The following is a 14,855-nucleotide window of genomic DNA, read 5'->3' on the forward strand; positions in this document are numbered from 1 at the left end:
CTGGGAATTTGGCACTGGGGCTCCAGCAGGGCACATGGCAAGCGAAAGCCACTCAACAGAGACACCTCTGCAGGATCTGAGCACTGGACAGCCAGGGAAGGGCGGACAGGCCGGCCTGGCAGGCTTTATCCTGGAGCCCACGGTGCTTCGTTTTTTTAAACATGTAAGCAAGGGGCTGACTTCAGGATCTGCTTCTTGGAGACAGAACTCGGGAGGCAGAGCGGAGGCTGGACTGGGCACTGGAGCCCCGTTAGGAGCTCTCTCGCAGCAACCCAGGACGCCCACTGAGGGCCTGACGGCTCCGGGTGTGGCGGCGGAGAGGAGGAACAGGCACGGAAGCCGCGTTTCACAAACAGAACTCACGGGACTCAGTGAGCGACGTGGGTGTGGGGAACAACAAGGCTTCCAAGGTGCAGGGTTGGACACAGGCTGGAACAGCAGAGGAGCGGAGGGAGGGAAACCCTGGCCCAGGCTTCTCCCCTCAGTCCCTGGCCGTGAGGCCGCCCCGGAACCAGCCTTGGGAAATGCCCTTTCTCTTCTCGTCAACTCCGAGCCCACAGGAAGGGGGCCCGAGTGTTTCGGGAACCTAGCAGGTGGAGGTTTTTAAACCAGACACCAGGGAAAGTCAATGAAGAAAACGTGGGGTTGGGTGGAGGCGCCAGCAAGCAGCCCGTGTTTAAGGCTGGCGCAGAGATTCCAGTGGCAATGATATTTGGTTTTCCCCAGTTGGTTGATGACAGCAGATTCGATCCAGTAGTATTGAAGTTAAAATTGAACTCCTTGTTGACCCCAGCATCAACAAGCACACACTTGTCCCGCACAGGATAAAATCAGGCCCGTCCATCCAAGTGTTGCTAGATACTCACTGTTGAACGCTCCGGCAGCATGGAGGCCAAGGTCAAAGAGCTGGGAGGGGAGGAACTGAGACGCGTGAGCGAGAGGCTCGGGCCCCACGGGAGACTCCTGGGGTGCGAGGCTGGCACGGGGGCTCCCAGAGGTCGTCTGGCCCTCCGGGGGGGATTCACCCGTGCCCGAGGAGCTGGGGCTCAGGATGCTGTTCAGGAACGAGAATTCCTTCTCAAAATCTTCTCCTTCCAGTGAATCCACAGGCAGATCTTTTGCAACTGCTTAGTGAAAATAAAAACAGAAAGGCTATTTTTCTTTTTAAGGTAATGAGAGTAGAATGTAGGACAAATAAAATTTGTTTTTGTACTCCAGTAACATAATTGTTAGTGAACAACAAAACTGATTGGAAACTTATGTGAACATTGTTTCTAGGACAGGATTTAGATCAAAATGGCCATATTTCCCAATGAAGATACAATAGTTATGAAGATCTATTTACAAAATAATGGACAGGGGCTGGCGCTGTGGCGTGGAGGTAAAGCCGCTGCCTGCCATGCAGGCATCCCATATGGGCGCTGGTTCAAGTCCTGGCTGCTCCTCTTCCGATCCAGCTCTCTGCTATGGCCTGGGAAAGCAGTGGAAGATGGCCCAAGTCCTTGGGCCCCTGCACCTACACAGGAGACCCAGAAGAAGCTCCTGGCTCCTGGCTTCAGACTGGCACAGCTCATGCTGTTGTGGCCATCTGGGGAGTGAACCAGCGGATGGAAGACCTCTCTCTCCCTCTGCCTCTGCCTCTCTGTAACTCTGCCTTTCAAATAAATAAATAAATCCTTAAAAAAAAAAATCTCCAAAACAATGGACAGAAATGACAGAGATGCTAGGAAATAGATAGACAGATACTAGTAAAAAGCAGGTCACCAGGACAAAAGAAAAAATAGAAAATATCTAAACAGCATAATTAGTAAGTAGTTATTTTGGATAGTCACAAACCCTGACAATAGAAACAAAAGCTTCTCAAGCACACATTGAAAATTTATTAAAAATTGGCAATTCTGGCCAGCACCACGGCTCACTAGGCTAATCCTCCGCCTCCGGTGCCGGCACCCTATGTTCTAGTCCCAGTTGGGGCGCCGGTTCTGTCCCAGTTGCCCCTCTTCCAGGCCAGCTCTCTGCTGTGGCCTGGGAGTGCAGTGGAGGATGGCCCAAGTGCTTGGGCCCTGCGCCCCATGGGAGACCAGAAGGAAGAACTTGGCTCCTGGCTTCAGATCGGTGCAACGTGCCAGCCATAGTGGCCATTTGGGGGGTGAACCAATGGAAAAAAGGAAGACCTTTCTCTCTGTCTCTCTCTCTCTCACTGTCTAACTCTGCCTGTCAAAAAAAAATGGCAATTCTAAGACAAAAAAAATCAGTGAGTTCTTCAAGTAGAAATATTATCAATGACATGATCTGATTACAATGTAAGAAACTAAAATAATTTAACAAGTAAACCAAAAACCAAAAGGCTTTTGTATCCATAAATTTTTAGTTGAAAAGTAAACAGACTCTATGAAATATAATGATAAATCAGCAATGAACAGAGGAAAAATCTTAGTGCTAGAACCCCGCTATCAGTGAAAATGAAAGGCAGGGACTTCTGGCATGACAGAGTGGGGAGCTCTAGGAACCTGCACCCCTAAGTAACAGGTGAAATTTATTTTTTTGAGAAAACAAGCATTTAAAGTCTGGAAGTAGTCCCGATGACATACAGCACATGAAGAAACGTTTGCCAGCAAATCTACTAGAATCCAGGAGGCACAGTGAGCGCCTGCAGTATTTGGACTGAGAACCGCTCCCTTCTTCCCTCCTCCCTACACAGCAAGGTGGCAATGCCGCCTGAGCCTGTGCAGCCGGCGACACAGGGCTCTCTCCTCTCGGCTCTCAGCCAAGGGCTACTTCCCCCGGAGTGGCTCGCTGCCAGCACCTCACATCCTGTCCTCACGTACCACGTGCTGCTGAGACTGAGTCCCAAGTGACTGCAGTGGCAGATGCTCTGGGAAGGGCATCTGGTGCAGCTCCTCGGGACGCCTGCACCCCATATCAGAAAGCCTGGTGCGAGTCCCAGCTCCTCCACTTCCAGTCCAGCTTCCCGCTAACGCACACCCTGCGAGGCAGCCGATAATGGCCCACCTGGGAGAGCCCGATTGAGTTCCTGGCTCCTGGCATCAGACTGGCCCAGCCCCTAGCCATTGTGAGCATCTGGGGAGTGAAGCAGCAGGTGGGAGATCTCTCTGTGTGTCAGCCTCTCCGATGTTCAACAAAAACAAGTAAATTTTTAAAAATGTATAACGAGGTGGAGGCTCCCTGACTGCACTCATGCGCTGGAAGGCGGGTATGGTGTACTCAGGATTCTGGGCCTTGGTCACTTGACCCTGCCACTGAGGTAGCAGTCGTGAAGGAAGTGCCAGGCTGGGAAGGCCTCAGTGTACTGTCACCTCTCTCACTGGCTCACAGCTCCTGGAGGAACAACGTCACTCAGAGAAAAGCATGCCATCGCCCCCAGTCCCAGTTCATGCCCTGGTTCAGGGACTCCTTGGGGAACAAAGCAAACAGAAAACTCACAGCTCCTGCTCTCTTCCCAGAGGAACCAACTTCCATTGTAGCACAGCATGGAGAAAGTCAAGCCTAAGGATGCTCAGAAGCACTGATGGTGGGGGAGGGTGGGAATCTGACCTAGTGGTTAAGATGTGGGTTAAGATGGCAGCATTCCACATCAGGATATTTGGGTTTGGGGCCGTTGCTGTAGCACAGCAGGTTACAGCCCTGGGCTGCAGCACCAGCCGCTGCACTTCCCACACAGCTCCCTGCTGATGCACCGGGGAAAGCAGCGGAGGACGGCCCAGGTCCTCAGGCCCCTGCACCCACAAGGGAGGCCCGGAGGAAGTTTCTTGGCTTCAGATCGGCTCAGCTCTGGCCATTGTGGCCATTTGGGAAGTCCTTTCTCTGTCTCTACTTCTCTCTGTATCTCTTTCAAATAAGTAAAAATAAATTGTTAAATTTAAAAAAGAAGAAAATTTGGGTTCAATCCTGGCTCCAGCTGCCAGCTCTGTTATAGGTAAGATCAGAAAAAGAGCTGGAGGAAATACACGACCATACCCTCCCTCCCCCAGGGGTGCCTCTAAGACTCATTCCGTGGTCAGCAACCCAAAATCCCTACTGTAGCAAAGCCACCACCCAGAACCAGTGCTGGCTGGAAATACCTAACATGGCTGCTGATGGCATCCGTGTGGTGGCCCATGGCCTAATACAATATCATTATAGTAAAATCACCATGACTCACACACATCACGCACTTGATGCCATGACACTTCCGGGACTTCCTAAAAAGGCCAGAAATTGAGCAGTCACCAAATTCCTGGAAATCCCAGCCCTTGTGTGGAAAACTCCACCCAAAGTAGCACTGAAGCCAAACCCCTATAATGTAAAAGCACCTCCCAGCCTCTCTGTTTCCTTAGCCCAAGGTGTCCTTGTCTATCCTTTACCAAAAGGGATTCACGGAATTGACAGAGTACTACAACTGGCCTCACAAGGCTCTCATCATGGGACCCAGGAAGCCATTTGTTTCTCCAATAGATAGGACCTTAATGGCCAGTGTTGGCCACAGGGGTTTGTTTAGGGGAATTCCAGGTCCACCTGCACATGACCCCCAGACCAACCTACCTGGTCATCATAAATTCCCTAAAGAGCCCGGCGTCAGCGCCCAACCATAGAGAGGTCATGAGCATCACTGACCATTCAGGAACTTGGACGTGAGTGGATCACGCACCTCTCAGCCCTAGTTTCAGTCTCTAAGAACCTTCACCCGTAACTGCTCTGGGAGCCCAGGAATTAAGCGATAGCGGCCCAGCTCCTTCTCTGCGCCTTTCTCCACCACCCTGATGGCAGGGATTGGCTTTCTGTATTTTGTGTGAGTGGACCAGGTGTGCAGGTTCTACAACAACACCTCCAACACCACCCCCTATTCGTCCAGATCCCACAAGGGGATGGCCCCGACCTCACGGGGTGCAGCTCACCCTAGAGCCTGCCCCACCACCCACCACCTTTGAGTATGTGCTTTTTGCTCCTCTAGTAAATCTTATTCCTCCACAAATGTGATCTACAGCTTCTCTTTGAATTCTTTCCTGCATCAGAGATAAGAACCCGGATTCACCCAGCGAACAGCTCCAGCATCCTGCCAGTGCAGACCCGGGAGGCAGCAGCAATGGCTTCATGAATCCCTGCCACCCACAGGGATTGAGCTCCTGGCTCCTGGCTCCTGGCTCCACCCCTGGTCCTATAACAGCCTCTGCAGGTCTTCAGGGAGTTCCTCTCCCCCCTCCCTCACAAATAAATTAAAAATAAATAAATATCAGAGACTGTGGTGAAAAGCAACTGTGAGGACACTGAGAATTTCATTGGAGGCTAAACGTTAGGCCAGCTTGTTTGTCTGGAAGAACAGGGGAAAAAAGTCAGCTGGGGGTCAGAACAAATTTCAAACACTGACTATTGCTTCAAAGGAGTCCAAGTTGAATTGCTTAAGTCTGTGGAACAATTGATGCTGCAGGGCATTGCTGCAATCCACAGACCAATCAGCTAGAAATGAGTGGAGCTTAAAGCTGGGTGTGGTCAGAGAACTCTGCTAGAGCCACGCCCACCCCAGGCTGACATGGGCAAATGCAAACCTGCCTCCTGTTAGGGGTCCCCCAGTTAGGGGTGCAAGAGGGCAAGATGAAGAAAGATTCCTGGGGCCTGCGCTGTGGCGGAGCGGGTAAAGCCTCAGCCTGCAGTGCCAGCATCCCATGTGGGTGCTGGTTTGAGGCCTGGCTGCTCCACTTTTGATCCAGCTCTCTGCTATAGCCTGGGGAAGCAGTAGAGGATGTCCCAAGTCCTTGGGCCCCTGCACATACATAGGAGACCCAAAAGAAGCTCCTGGCTCCTGGCTTCAGATCAGCTCAGCTCCGGCTGTTGCAGCCATCTGGGGAGCCAGCTAGCGGATGGAAGACTTCTCTCATGCTCTGTAACTCTGCCTTTCAAATACATAAATCAATATTTAAACAAAAAGAGAAAGAAAAGATTCCTATGCAATAATCCAGCCTATCATATACAAATAAACAAGCAAATCTTGGAAACCGGCACTGCTGAGGGGTGGGGGGACCAGTACCCCAAATTACTAAAATACATCATCTAAAATGTCTAATTTCCAACACAACCATATGAGGCATGCAAAGAAACAAAAATATACCTGACCCATCGACCACAAAGAAGGCAGGCCACGGGAGCCACACGTGAGAGCGGCCAGCTGCCGGATGGAACAGACACAGACTTCAAAGCAACCTTCACAGGGATGCACAAGAGGACCCGGAGGGCCGGCGCTGCGGCGTAGCCAGTAAAGCTGCCTGCAGTGCCGGCATCCTGTATGGGTGCCCGTTCGAGACCCGGCTGTTCCACTTCCAATCCAGCTCTCTGCTATGGCCTGGGAAAGCAGTAGAAGATGGCTCAAGTGCTTGGTCCCCTGCACCCATGTGGGAGACCTGGAGGAAGCTCCTGGCTTCGGATCCGCACAGCTCTGGCCGTTGTGACCATTTGGAGAGTGAACCAGAAGGTGGAAGACCTCTCTCTCTCTGCCTCTGCCTCTCTGTAACTGTCTTCCAAATAAATATATCTTAAAAAAAAAAAAAAAAGAAGAAGAAGAAGAGAGGACCTGGAGATTGGTGCCCAGCATTTGCCTCCTCCTCCTCCACAGAGAAAAACCAAGCCAACAAATAAATAGCTGCACTTCCAGGTGAGTGCACGAGGGAGAACTCTGCGACCAGGAAGGGAGGGACTGGAGCCTGCAGGACACAGAAACGTGGGGTGACATAAAGAGAAGAGCAAAGGCCAGTGACAAACCCGGCCCCGTGGTTGGCGGGGGCAGTGGGGATGCCTCAGCACAAAGCCTCAGGCTGGCAGCCAGTCCAGTTGCACAGGGGATGCAGACATCACGGGCTTGGGGCCCACCAGGCAAAGCTCCCTGGATTGTGTAAGGAGCTTGCTTCAGAGAAGGTCCTCACGTTGTCTCTTGCCCATGTTGTGGCTGCAGAACTGCCCCGGCTGCAGGTTTCGGTACTGTCCTAGGGCACAGAAGGCCCTGCCACACCCACTCCCTGGGGCCCCCAGGCACTCCCACCACACTAGCATGGAAGACTCAGGCTCAGGAAACCAACCAGATGCAGCATAGCCATGGGGATGCCAGTACCCTCACCCAGGCAGCACTGCACTACAAGAGGATGTGTGGACCTTACAGCAGCAGGATCTTGCCCCAGGATGAGAGAAGTAGAGGCACGTGCTCCCTCGGACCCAACTCCCTACTCTCCCTGCAACACCCAGAGCAGTGCTCCCCATAGCTAGGACCTGCAGCACCAGCACTTCCAGCTGTGCACCTGCAACTTCGGTCCGACCCATGTGAGTTGCCAGCCAACCCACAGGAGCCTGTCAACACTGACACTGATGTTCCTGTTATCCCGGCCCCAGTCCCTAGCTCCCTGCTGGGACCCAAAGCATCCCAGCTGGCACTGCAGACTCAGGACTCTACAACGCCACAAGCCACTGCAGGGACCACGGGACTGGCCTGTGCCTCAGGCAGCTGCTAGGACCTCGAGCCCCACCAGGATTGCGAACCTGTGTTCCCCTGACCGCTGCCCTGCCCCTGCTGGGATGGAAGAACAGCCCAGACTCCCACTGCTGATGGCACCAAAGGCAAACGGAGACTATATGATGGCACCGAAACCTACATCTAAAGACGCCACTTGAAAACAAATCCAGTTACCATGAAAACCATCTCACAAGCTGTGGAGACAACCAAGACATAGATGGGCGCATCTCAACACACTGGCACAGACGTATGAAACAGCAAGGTAACACAACGCTTCCAAAGGAACTCGATACCTCGCTAGCAACAGACCCCGTAGAGAAGGAGACTGACAAAAAGCCCGGTAAAGAATTCAAGAGATTGATTATAAATAAGATACAAGAGCACACAGTTAAAGAAAATCAGGAAGACAATGCATGATATGAATGAGAAATTCAGCAGAGAGAGGGAGGGAAAGAGGGGGAGATCTTAAATAGAATCACACAGATACACAGGAAATGAAGAACTCAATAAATCAAATAAAAAATACAATGGAAAGCCTAAACAACAGACTAGATTAAGCAAAAGAAAGAAAATCTAAATATGAAGACAGATCTTATAAAAAATCCCAAAGAAAAATGAAAATAAAGGAAGCTGGTACTGTGGCGTAGAGGGTAAAGCCACTGCCTACAATGCCAGCATCCCATATGGGTGCCAGTTTGAGTTCCGGCTGCTCCACTTCCGATCCAGCTCTCTGCTATGGCCTGGGAAAGCAGTAGAAGATGGCCCAAGTGCTTAGGCCCCTGCACCCACATGGAGAACCAGAGGAACTCCTGGCTCCTGGCTTCAGATTGGCCCAACTCTAGCCATTGTGGCCATTTGGGGAGCAAACTAGCGGATGGAAGACCTCTCTCTCTCTCTCTGCCTCTTCATCTCTGTAACTCTGCCTTTCAAATAAATAAAAAAATCTTTTTAAAAAATGAAAATAACATTTTATCTGACAGCCAGCCAGATAAAATGAACAAATATTTTACTTCCCAAATGTGAAGGAAAGGGGAAAGACATAAAAATGTATTCACTGGAGGCAGGTGTTGTGGCAGTAGGTTAAGCTGCTATTTGTGACACTTGCCAGTTTGAGTCCTGGCTACTGCATTTCCAATCCAGCCCCCTGCTAATGCATCCTGGGAGGCACGTGAGGCACGTGGTGATAGCTCAAGTGTGTGGTCCCCTACCACTCAGGTGGGAGACTTGGACAGAGTTCCTAGCACCTGGCTTCGGCCTGGTCCAGTCTTCACTGTTGTGAGCATTTGGAGAGTGAACCAGCCTAAGGAAGAGCTCCCCACTGAACTTGCCCTGCCTTTTAAGCAGAAGGGAAAAAAAAAAAAAAAAAAAAAAAACCTGTATTCAATGAAACAACAGCTGAAAATTCCTCAATCTTGGGAATGACATGGACATCTACATTCAGGAGGCCCACAGGGTCCCAAACAGACAAGACCAGAAAAAACCCTTACCACAGCTCACTACAGTCAAACTATTGAAAGGACAACGCAAAGACAGCATTCTAAAGTCTCCAAGAGAAAAATGCGGAGTCACACTGAGAGGACCTCCATGAATCTAACAGCATGTTGTCAGCAGAAACCTTCCAGGCTGCTGACTCCGGGTTCCTGTAATGCAGACCCTGGGAGGCAGCTGTGATGGCTCAAGTGACTGGGTCCCTGCCACCCACAGGGGAGATCCGGTATGAGCTCCTGTTTCCTCCTGGTCTCAGCTTGGCCCAGTCCCAACCATCTGCAGGTATCTGGAGAGCAAACCAATAGACAGAATCTTTCTCTTTCTTCTTCTCCTTCTCCTAGGCTCTCAAATAAGTAAAAATTTTAAAAAGATCACTTATCATGATCAAGTGGGATTTACACCTGGAATGGAAAATGGTTCAACAAATGAAAAATTAATAAATATAAATACACCACAAAGGATAAAAATCACATGATTATCTCAGTAGATTCCAAAAAAAAATTCAACAAAAATTCAATAGGTCTTCATGATAAATACCCTGAACAAATTATGTATAGAAGGATCTTACCTCAATATAATAAAGGTTATATATATGGTAAACTCAAGCCAACCTAATATTGAATAGAGAAAAGCTGAAAGTATTTGCTTCAATATCTGGAACAAGACAAAAATGTCTATTCTCACCACGCTTTATTTTTTTTTTAATTTTTATTTATTTGAAAGGCAGAGAGTCAGAGAGGCAGACAGACAGATCTCCCATCTGCTGGTTCACTCCCCAAATGCCCATAATGGCTGGGTCTGGGAAAAGCCAAAGCAGGTGCAGGGAACTTAATCCACATCTCCCAGATAAGTGGGATGGACTCAACTACTTGAGAAAAGACCTGCTGCCTCCCAGACTGCCCAGTACCAGGGAGCTGGAATTGGGAGCAGAGCCAGAACTCAAACTCAGACACTCTGATATGGGAGGCAGGTCTCAACTGGCATTGTTTTAAAAAGTTTTTATTTATTTACTTTATTTGAAAGGCATACAGACAGAAAGACATATACAGCAGCCAAGGCTGGCACAGGCTGAAGCTAGGAGCCTAGAACTCAGTCTGGATCTCAACCACTTGAGCCATCACCTGCTTCCTCCCAGGGTCCACAGGAGCAGGAAGCCGGAATCAGAAGCACAGCCAGGACTCCGATCCGAAATTCTGACAGGAGTTCTGGGTGTCCCACGTGGCGCCTTATCCACTAGACTGAAAGCCCACACTTGGTCACGAGGCCAAATGCCTGCCCCTACTCTCATTACTCTTATTCAATGTAGTATTGAAACTTTAACCAGAGTAATTAAGAGAGAGAAATAAAAGAGAAAGAAATAAAATGCATACTAATAGAAAGAGAGGAAGTTAAATTATCCTTGTTTGCAGATGATATGGTTCTATATGTATAAAAACCTAAAGACTCCACCAACACTATTAGAGCTTATGAATGAGTTTAGCAAATTTGTAGAATATAAAATCAACATACGAGAATCAATAGGACATTTATATATCAACAGTGAACTATTCAAAAAGAAATCACGAAAGCAATCCCCTTCACTGTAGCTACCAAAATATTAAAATACCTAGGAATAAATTTAACCAAGGATGTAAAAGACTTCTACTGTGCAAATTACAAAAATTGTAAAGATAAAAAAACAAAAAATGAAAAAATCTCCTATGTTCATGAATTGGAGCAGTTTGTTAAAATCTCCACACAAGGCTAAAATTTATATGGAAACACAAAAGACTCTGAAGAGCCAAAACAATATGGTACAAAAAGAAAAAATCTGGAGGCATCACAATATGTGATTTCAGTATACACTACAGAGCTATGGTAATTAAAACAGCATGCCAGTGCCGCGGCTCAATAGGCGCCGGCACACCGGGTTCTAGTCCTGGTCGGGGCACCGGATTCTGTCCCGGTTGCCCCTCTTCCAGGCCAGCTCTCTGCTGTGGCCCGGGAAGGCAGTGGAGGATGGCCCAAGTGCTTGGGCCCTGCACCCCATGGGAGACCAGGAGAAGCACCTGGCTTCTGCCTTCGGATCAGCGCAGCGGCCATTGGAGGGTGAACCAACGGCAAAGGAAGACTTCTCTCTGTCTCTCTCTCTCACTGTCCACTCTGCCTGTCAAAAAAATAAAAATAAAAAACAGCATGAAGGGGCAGTGCTGTGGCACAGCAGGTAAAGCTGCCACCTGCAGTGTCAGCATCCCATATGGGCACCAGTTTGAGTCCTGGCTGTTCCACTTCCAATTCAGCTCTCTGCTATGGCCAAGAAAACAGTAGAAGATGGCCCGGGTCCTTGAGCCCCTGCACCCACATGGGAGACTCTAGAGAAGCTCCTGGCTCCTGGCTTCGGATCGGCGCAGCTTCAGCCATGGCGGCCATTTGGGGAGTGAACCAACGGAAGGAAGACCTTTCTCTCTCGCTCTCTCACTGTCTAACTCTGCCTGTCCAAAAAAAAAGACATATACTGGGATACTGGGGCCAGTGCTGTGGTGTAGCAGGGAAAGCTGCCACCTGTAGTGCTGGCATCCATACGGGCGCCAGTTTGAGTCCCAGCTGCTCCATTTCTGATCCAGCTCTCTGCTATGGGCTGGGATAGCAGTAGAGGATGGCCCAAATCCTTGGGCCCCTGCACCTGCATGGGAGACCCTGAACAAGTTCCTGGCTCCTGGCTTCGGATTGGCACAGTTCCAGCTGGTATGGCCACTTGGGGAGTGAACCAGTAGATGGAAGACCTCTCTCTCTCTCTCTCTCTCTCTCTCTGCCTCTCTTCTGTCTGTGTAACTCTTTCAAATAAATAAATAAATCTTTAAAAAATAAAATAAAATACATATACTTAGGTATAACAGAAAGTATAGGACCAAAAATAAGTAGTAACAAGGAAAAGGAATGACAAAATTCACCAATCAAAAGAATAACAAACTGATATATCTTTCTTTCTTTCTTTCTTTTTGACAGGCACGGTGGGCAGTGAGAAAGAGAGAAAGAGAGAAAGAGAGAAAAAGAGAGAGAGAGAGAGACAGAGAGACAGAGAGAGAGAGAAAGGTCTTCCTTTTTCCGTTGGTTCACCCCCAAATGGCTGCTGCAGCCGGCGCACCACGCTGATCTGAAGCCAGGAGCCAGGTTCTTCTCCTGGTCTCCCATGCAGGTGCAGGGCCCAAGCACTTGGGCCATCCTCCACTGCCTTCCCGGGCCACAGCAGAGAGCTGGACTGGAAGAGGAGCAACCAGAGCAGAATCCGGCGCCCTGACCGGGACTAGAACCCGGTGTGCCAGCGCCTCAGGCGGAGGATTAGCCTATTGAGCCGTGGCGCTGGTCGTCTGATATATCTTTCTTTAAAATCCAGCTAAATCTTATGAGGGACATATCTAAGACACAAGTGTAAGGATAAGAAAAATTTTAAAATAAAAGTATGAAAAAAGTGGTTAACATAAATACTAATCAAAAGGAAGCAGTAATTGACAATAATATATAAAGAAGGGTTTAAAAAGTGTTATTAAGGAGAGGAACAATCACTATTTAATGGATAAAAGATTAACTCATCAAAAAGATTTTTAAAATTTTTAAATTATATATACCCTCATCATCCCCAAATCCTCAAAATGTATCAAGTGGAAAATTACAGGAAGAAGTTGAAAATTTCAATTCAACAGTGGGCGATTTTAAAACATTTTCAACCTTTGATACATCAAGTAAAAACATAGTAAAGATACAGAAAACTTGGGGCAGCACAAATAACAAACTTAACAGGCATATGGAGCCTCCTGCATTCAATAGGGAGAGTACACGTTCTTCTCAAGGACATGACACATTCACAAATGGTGCCTACTTTATTCTGTAATGTAAGTCCTGATAACTCAAAGAACTAGTGCCAGAGGAACAGATTCTCTGGCCATAATGCAGGTTAGTTAAAATCAAAGCAAAATTAATTTAACAACACCACAATTTGGCAGGTCCAGAAATACACTTCAAAATGGCTGTAAGTCATAAGATAAAATGAAAATTTTAAAATAATTTAAATTAAATTAAAATACTATATATCAAAATTTATGGACACCCACACAAAAGACAAAAGGTAGGAACCACTGACACGATCTACATCAGGTCTGAACCTCAAAAACATTAAATGAAGTGAGAGGTTAGACATGAGAAGACATATTGGAGAATTCTATTTATATGAAATGGCCAGGAAAGGCAAATACCTATATTCAGAAAGCAGGTTAGTGACTGGCTGGGGGTGGGAATGGGGATTATTGTAAATTGACAAATGGGATTTACTAAGTATAATCTCTATGTATGTAACTATATGGAAATGATCTCACATTTATAGGTCACCTACTGTGTGTTACGAAGTCTGTAAACATCACCTCTAGCCCTAATGTCCCTGGCAAGGCGGGCAGAAATGACGCATATTTCAGATGAGACTATCGCTAGAGGCAAAAAAGGTTTATTTTAAAAAGCCCAATTTAGGCTGAGATTTTCCTGGTTCCAAAGTCTGTCATCTTTTTTAGCCACAATGATCCAAATACATGTTGGCTGTATGTACAAATATGTTTTGCAAAATAAGAACACAAATTAAGTCTGAAGAAAAACTCACAACTCAATCATGTGACCCTCAGCCTCCCTAAAGACTCCCAGGCCCTCCAACCAGGTTATCTTACAAGGTAACTCAAGGAGTGTTTGGTGAGAAATGACTTAACATGTTTTCTTAATTGAATAGACATTAACACAGTCTCTCTAAAAGGTTGTGATAAATTGTTCTGACATTTAAACTATGTTCATTCCCAAATCATGAATTCACAATCTTACCTGGCTCATTCCCTAAGCTCACTTCCTCATCTGACAATGCTAACCTGAAAGAAAAAAAAAAAAGATTTTGGTTAAAATATATTTGAGATTCATCTTCCCCAAATAGTTTTAAAACATTTTTTTTTTTAATTTAAGAGACATATAAAATAGTTGTCTGGTAGATCTCCTAAGATCTATGTCTAAGAATATTTCCTACTTCTTATATAGTGCTATACAGAATGCGAAAACCTTTCACCCATTATTCTTCCAGGAACCATTTACTGAGTATCCACATGACGACATCAGCACCACACGTGCTCAATGCAGGCTGGGCATGACTTACCCAAAATACAGAATGTTTCAAAATCTGAAACTCCGTGTATTCATATCATGCAACTAGCAGAAAATTCCATGCCAAGAAACTTTGTTACGTGCACAGTCATTTAAAATACTGTATAAAATTACCTTCACCCTATGTGTATAAGGTGTATATAAAACATAAATGAATTTCATATTTAGATTTGAGTCCCTTCCCCATGATATCTCATTTTATATATATGCAACTATTCCAAAAATCTGAAATCTCAAACAATTCTGGCTCCAAGCATTTTGGGTAAGCAATGCTTAGCATGGACAACATCTTGGTATAGGAAGACCTATACCAAAGAACTAGCATACAAAACTTCATTTTTCTGTTCAAGAATCCATGGGAACTCAATAGAAGGAACTGAAGAGCTCCTGAAAAAGTAGGGCACTTTATTTTGAAGAAAAAAAAAAAGTGATTCGTGGGGAAAAAATATCAGCCTAAAATATTCTCAAACAATCCTAATTTTGAATATTTATAGCATTCTTTTTTTTTTTAAAGATTTATTTATTTATCCAAAACTCGGAGTTACACAGAGAGAAGAGAGGCAGAAAGAGAGGGAGGTCTTCCATCCGATGGTTCATTCTCCAATTGGCTGCAACAGCTGGAGCTGTGCCAATCCGAAGCCAGGAGCCAGGAGCTTCTTCCAGGCCTCCCATGCAGGTGCAGGGGCCCAAGAACTTGGGCCATCTTCCC

At 47.1% G+C, this 14,855-nt stretch overlaps 1 protein-coding gene across 1 annotated transcript in view; it reads right to left on the reverse strand.

Annotated features, from left to right (window-relative positions):
- Positions 1–14,855, reverse strand: part of ICA1L (islet cell autoantigen 1 like) — a 50,625-nt gene that overhangs the window by 15,166 nt on the left and 20,604 nt on the right. The window contains exons 8-9 of the mRNA XM_062201433.1: positions 13,817–13,860; positions 867–1,127 (exon numbers count right to left, since the gene is read on the reverse strand). Coding sequence (XP_062057417.1) covers positions 867–1,127; positions 13,817–13,860 — 305 coding nt within the window. The remainder of the gene's footprint in view (positions 1–866; positions 1,128–13,816; positions 13,861–14,855) is intronic.

Source organism: Lepus europaeus, chromosome 1 (genome assembly GCF_033115175.1).
Source record: "Lepus europaeus isolate LE1 chromosome 1, mLepTim1.pri, whole genome shotgun sequence".
In the NCBI taxonomy this organism is placed as follows: domain Eukaryota; kingdom Metazoa; phylum Chordata; class Mammalia; order Lagomorpha; family Leporidae; genus Lepus; species Lepus europaeus.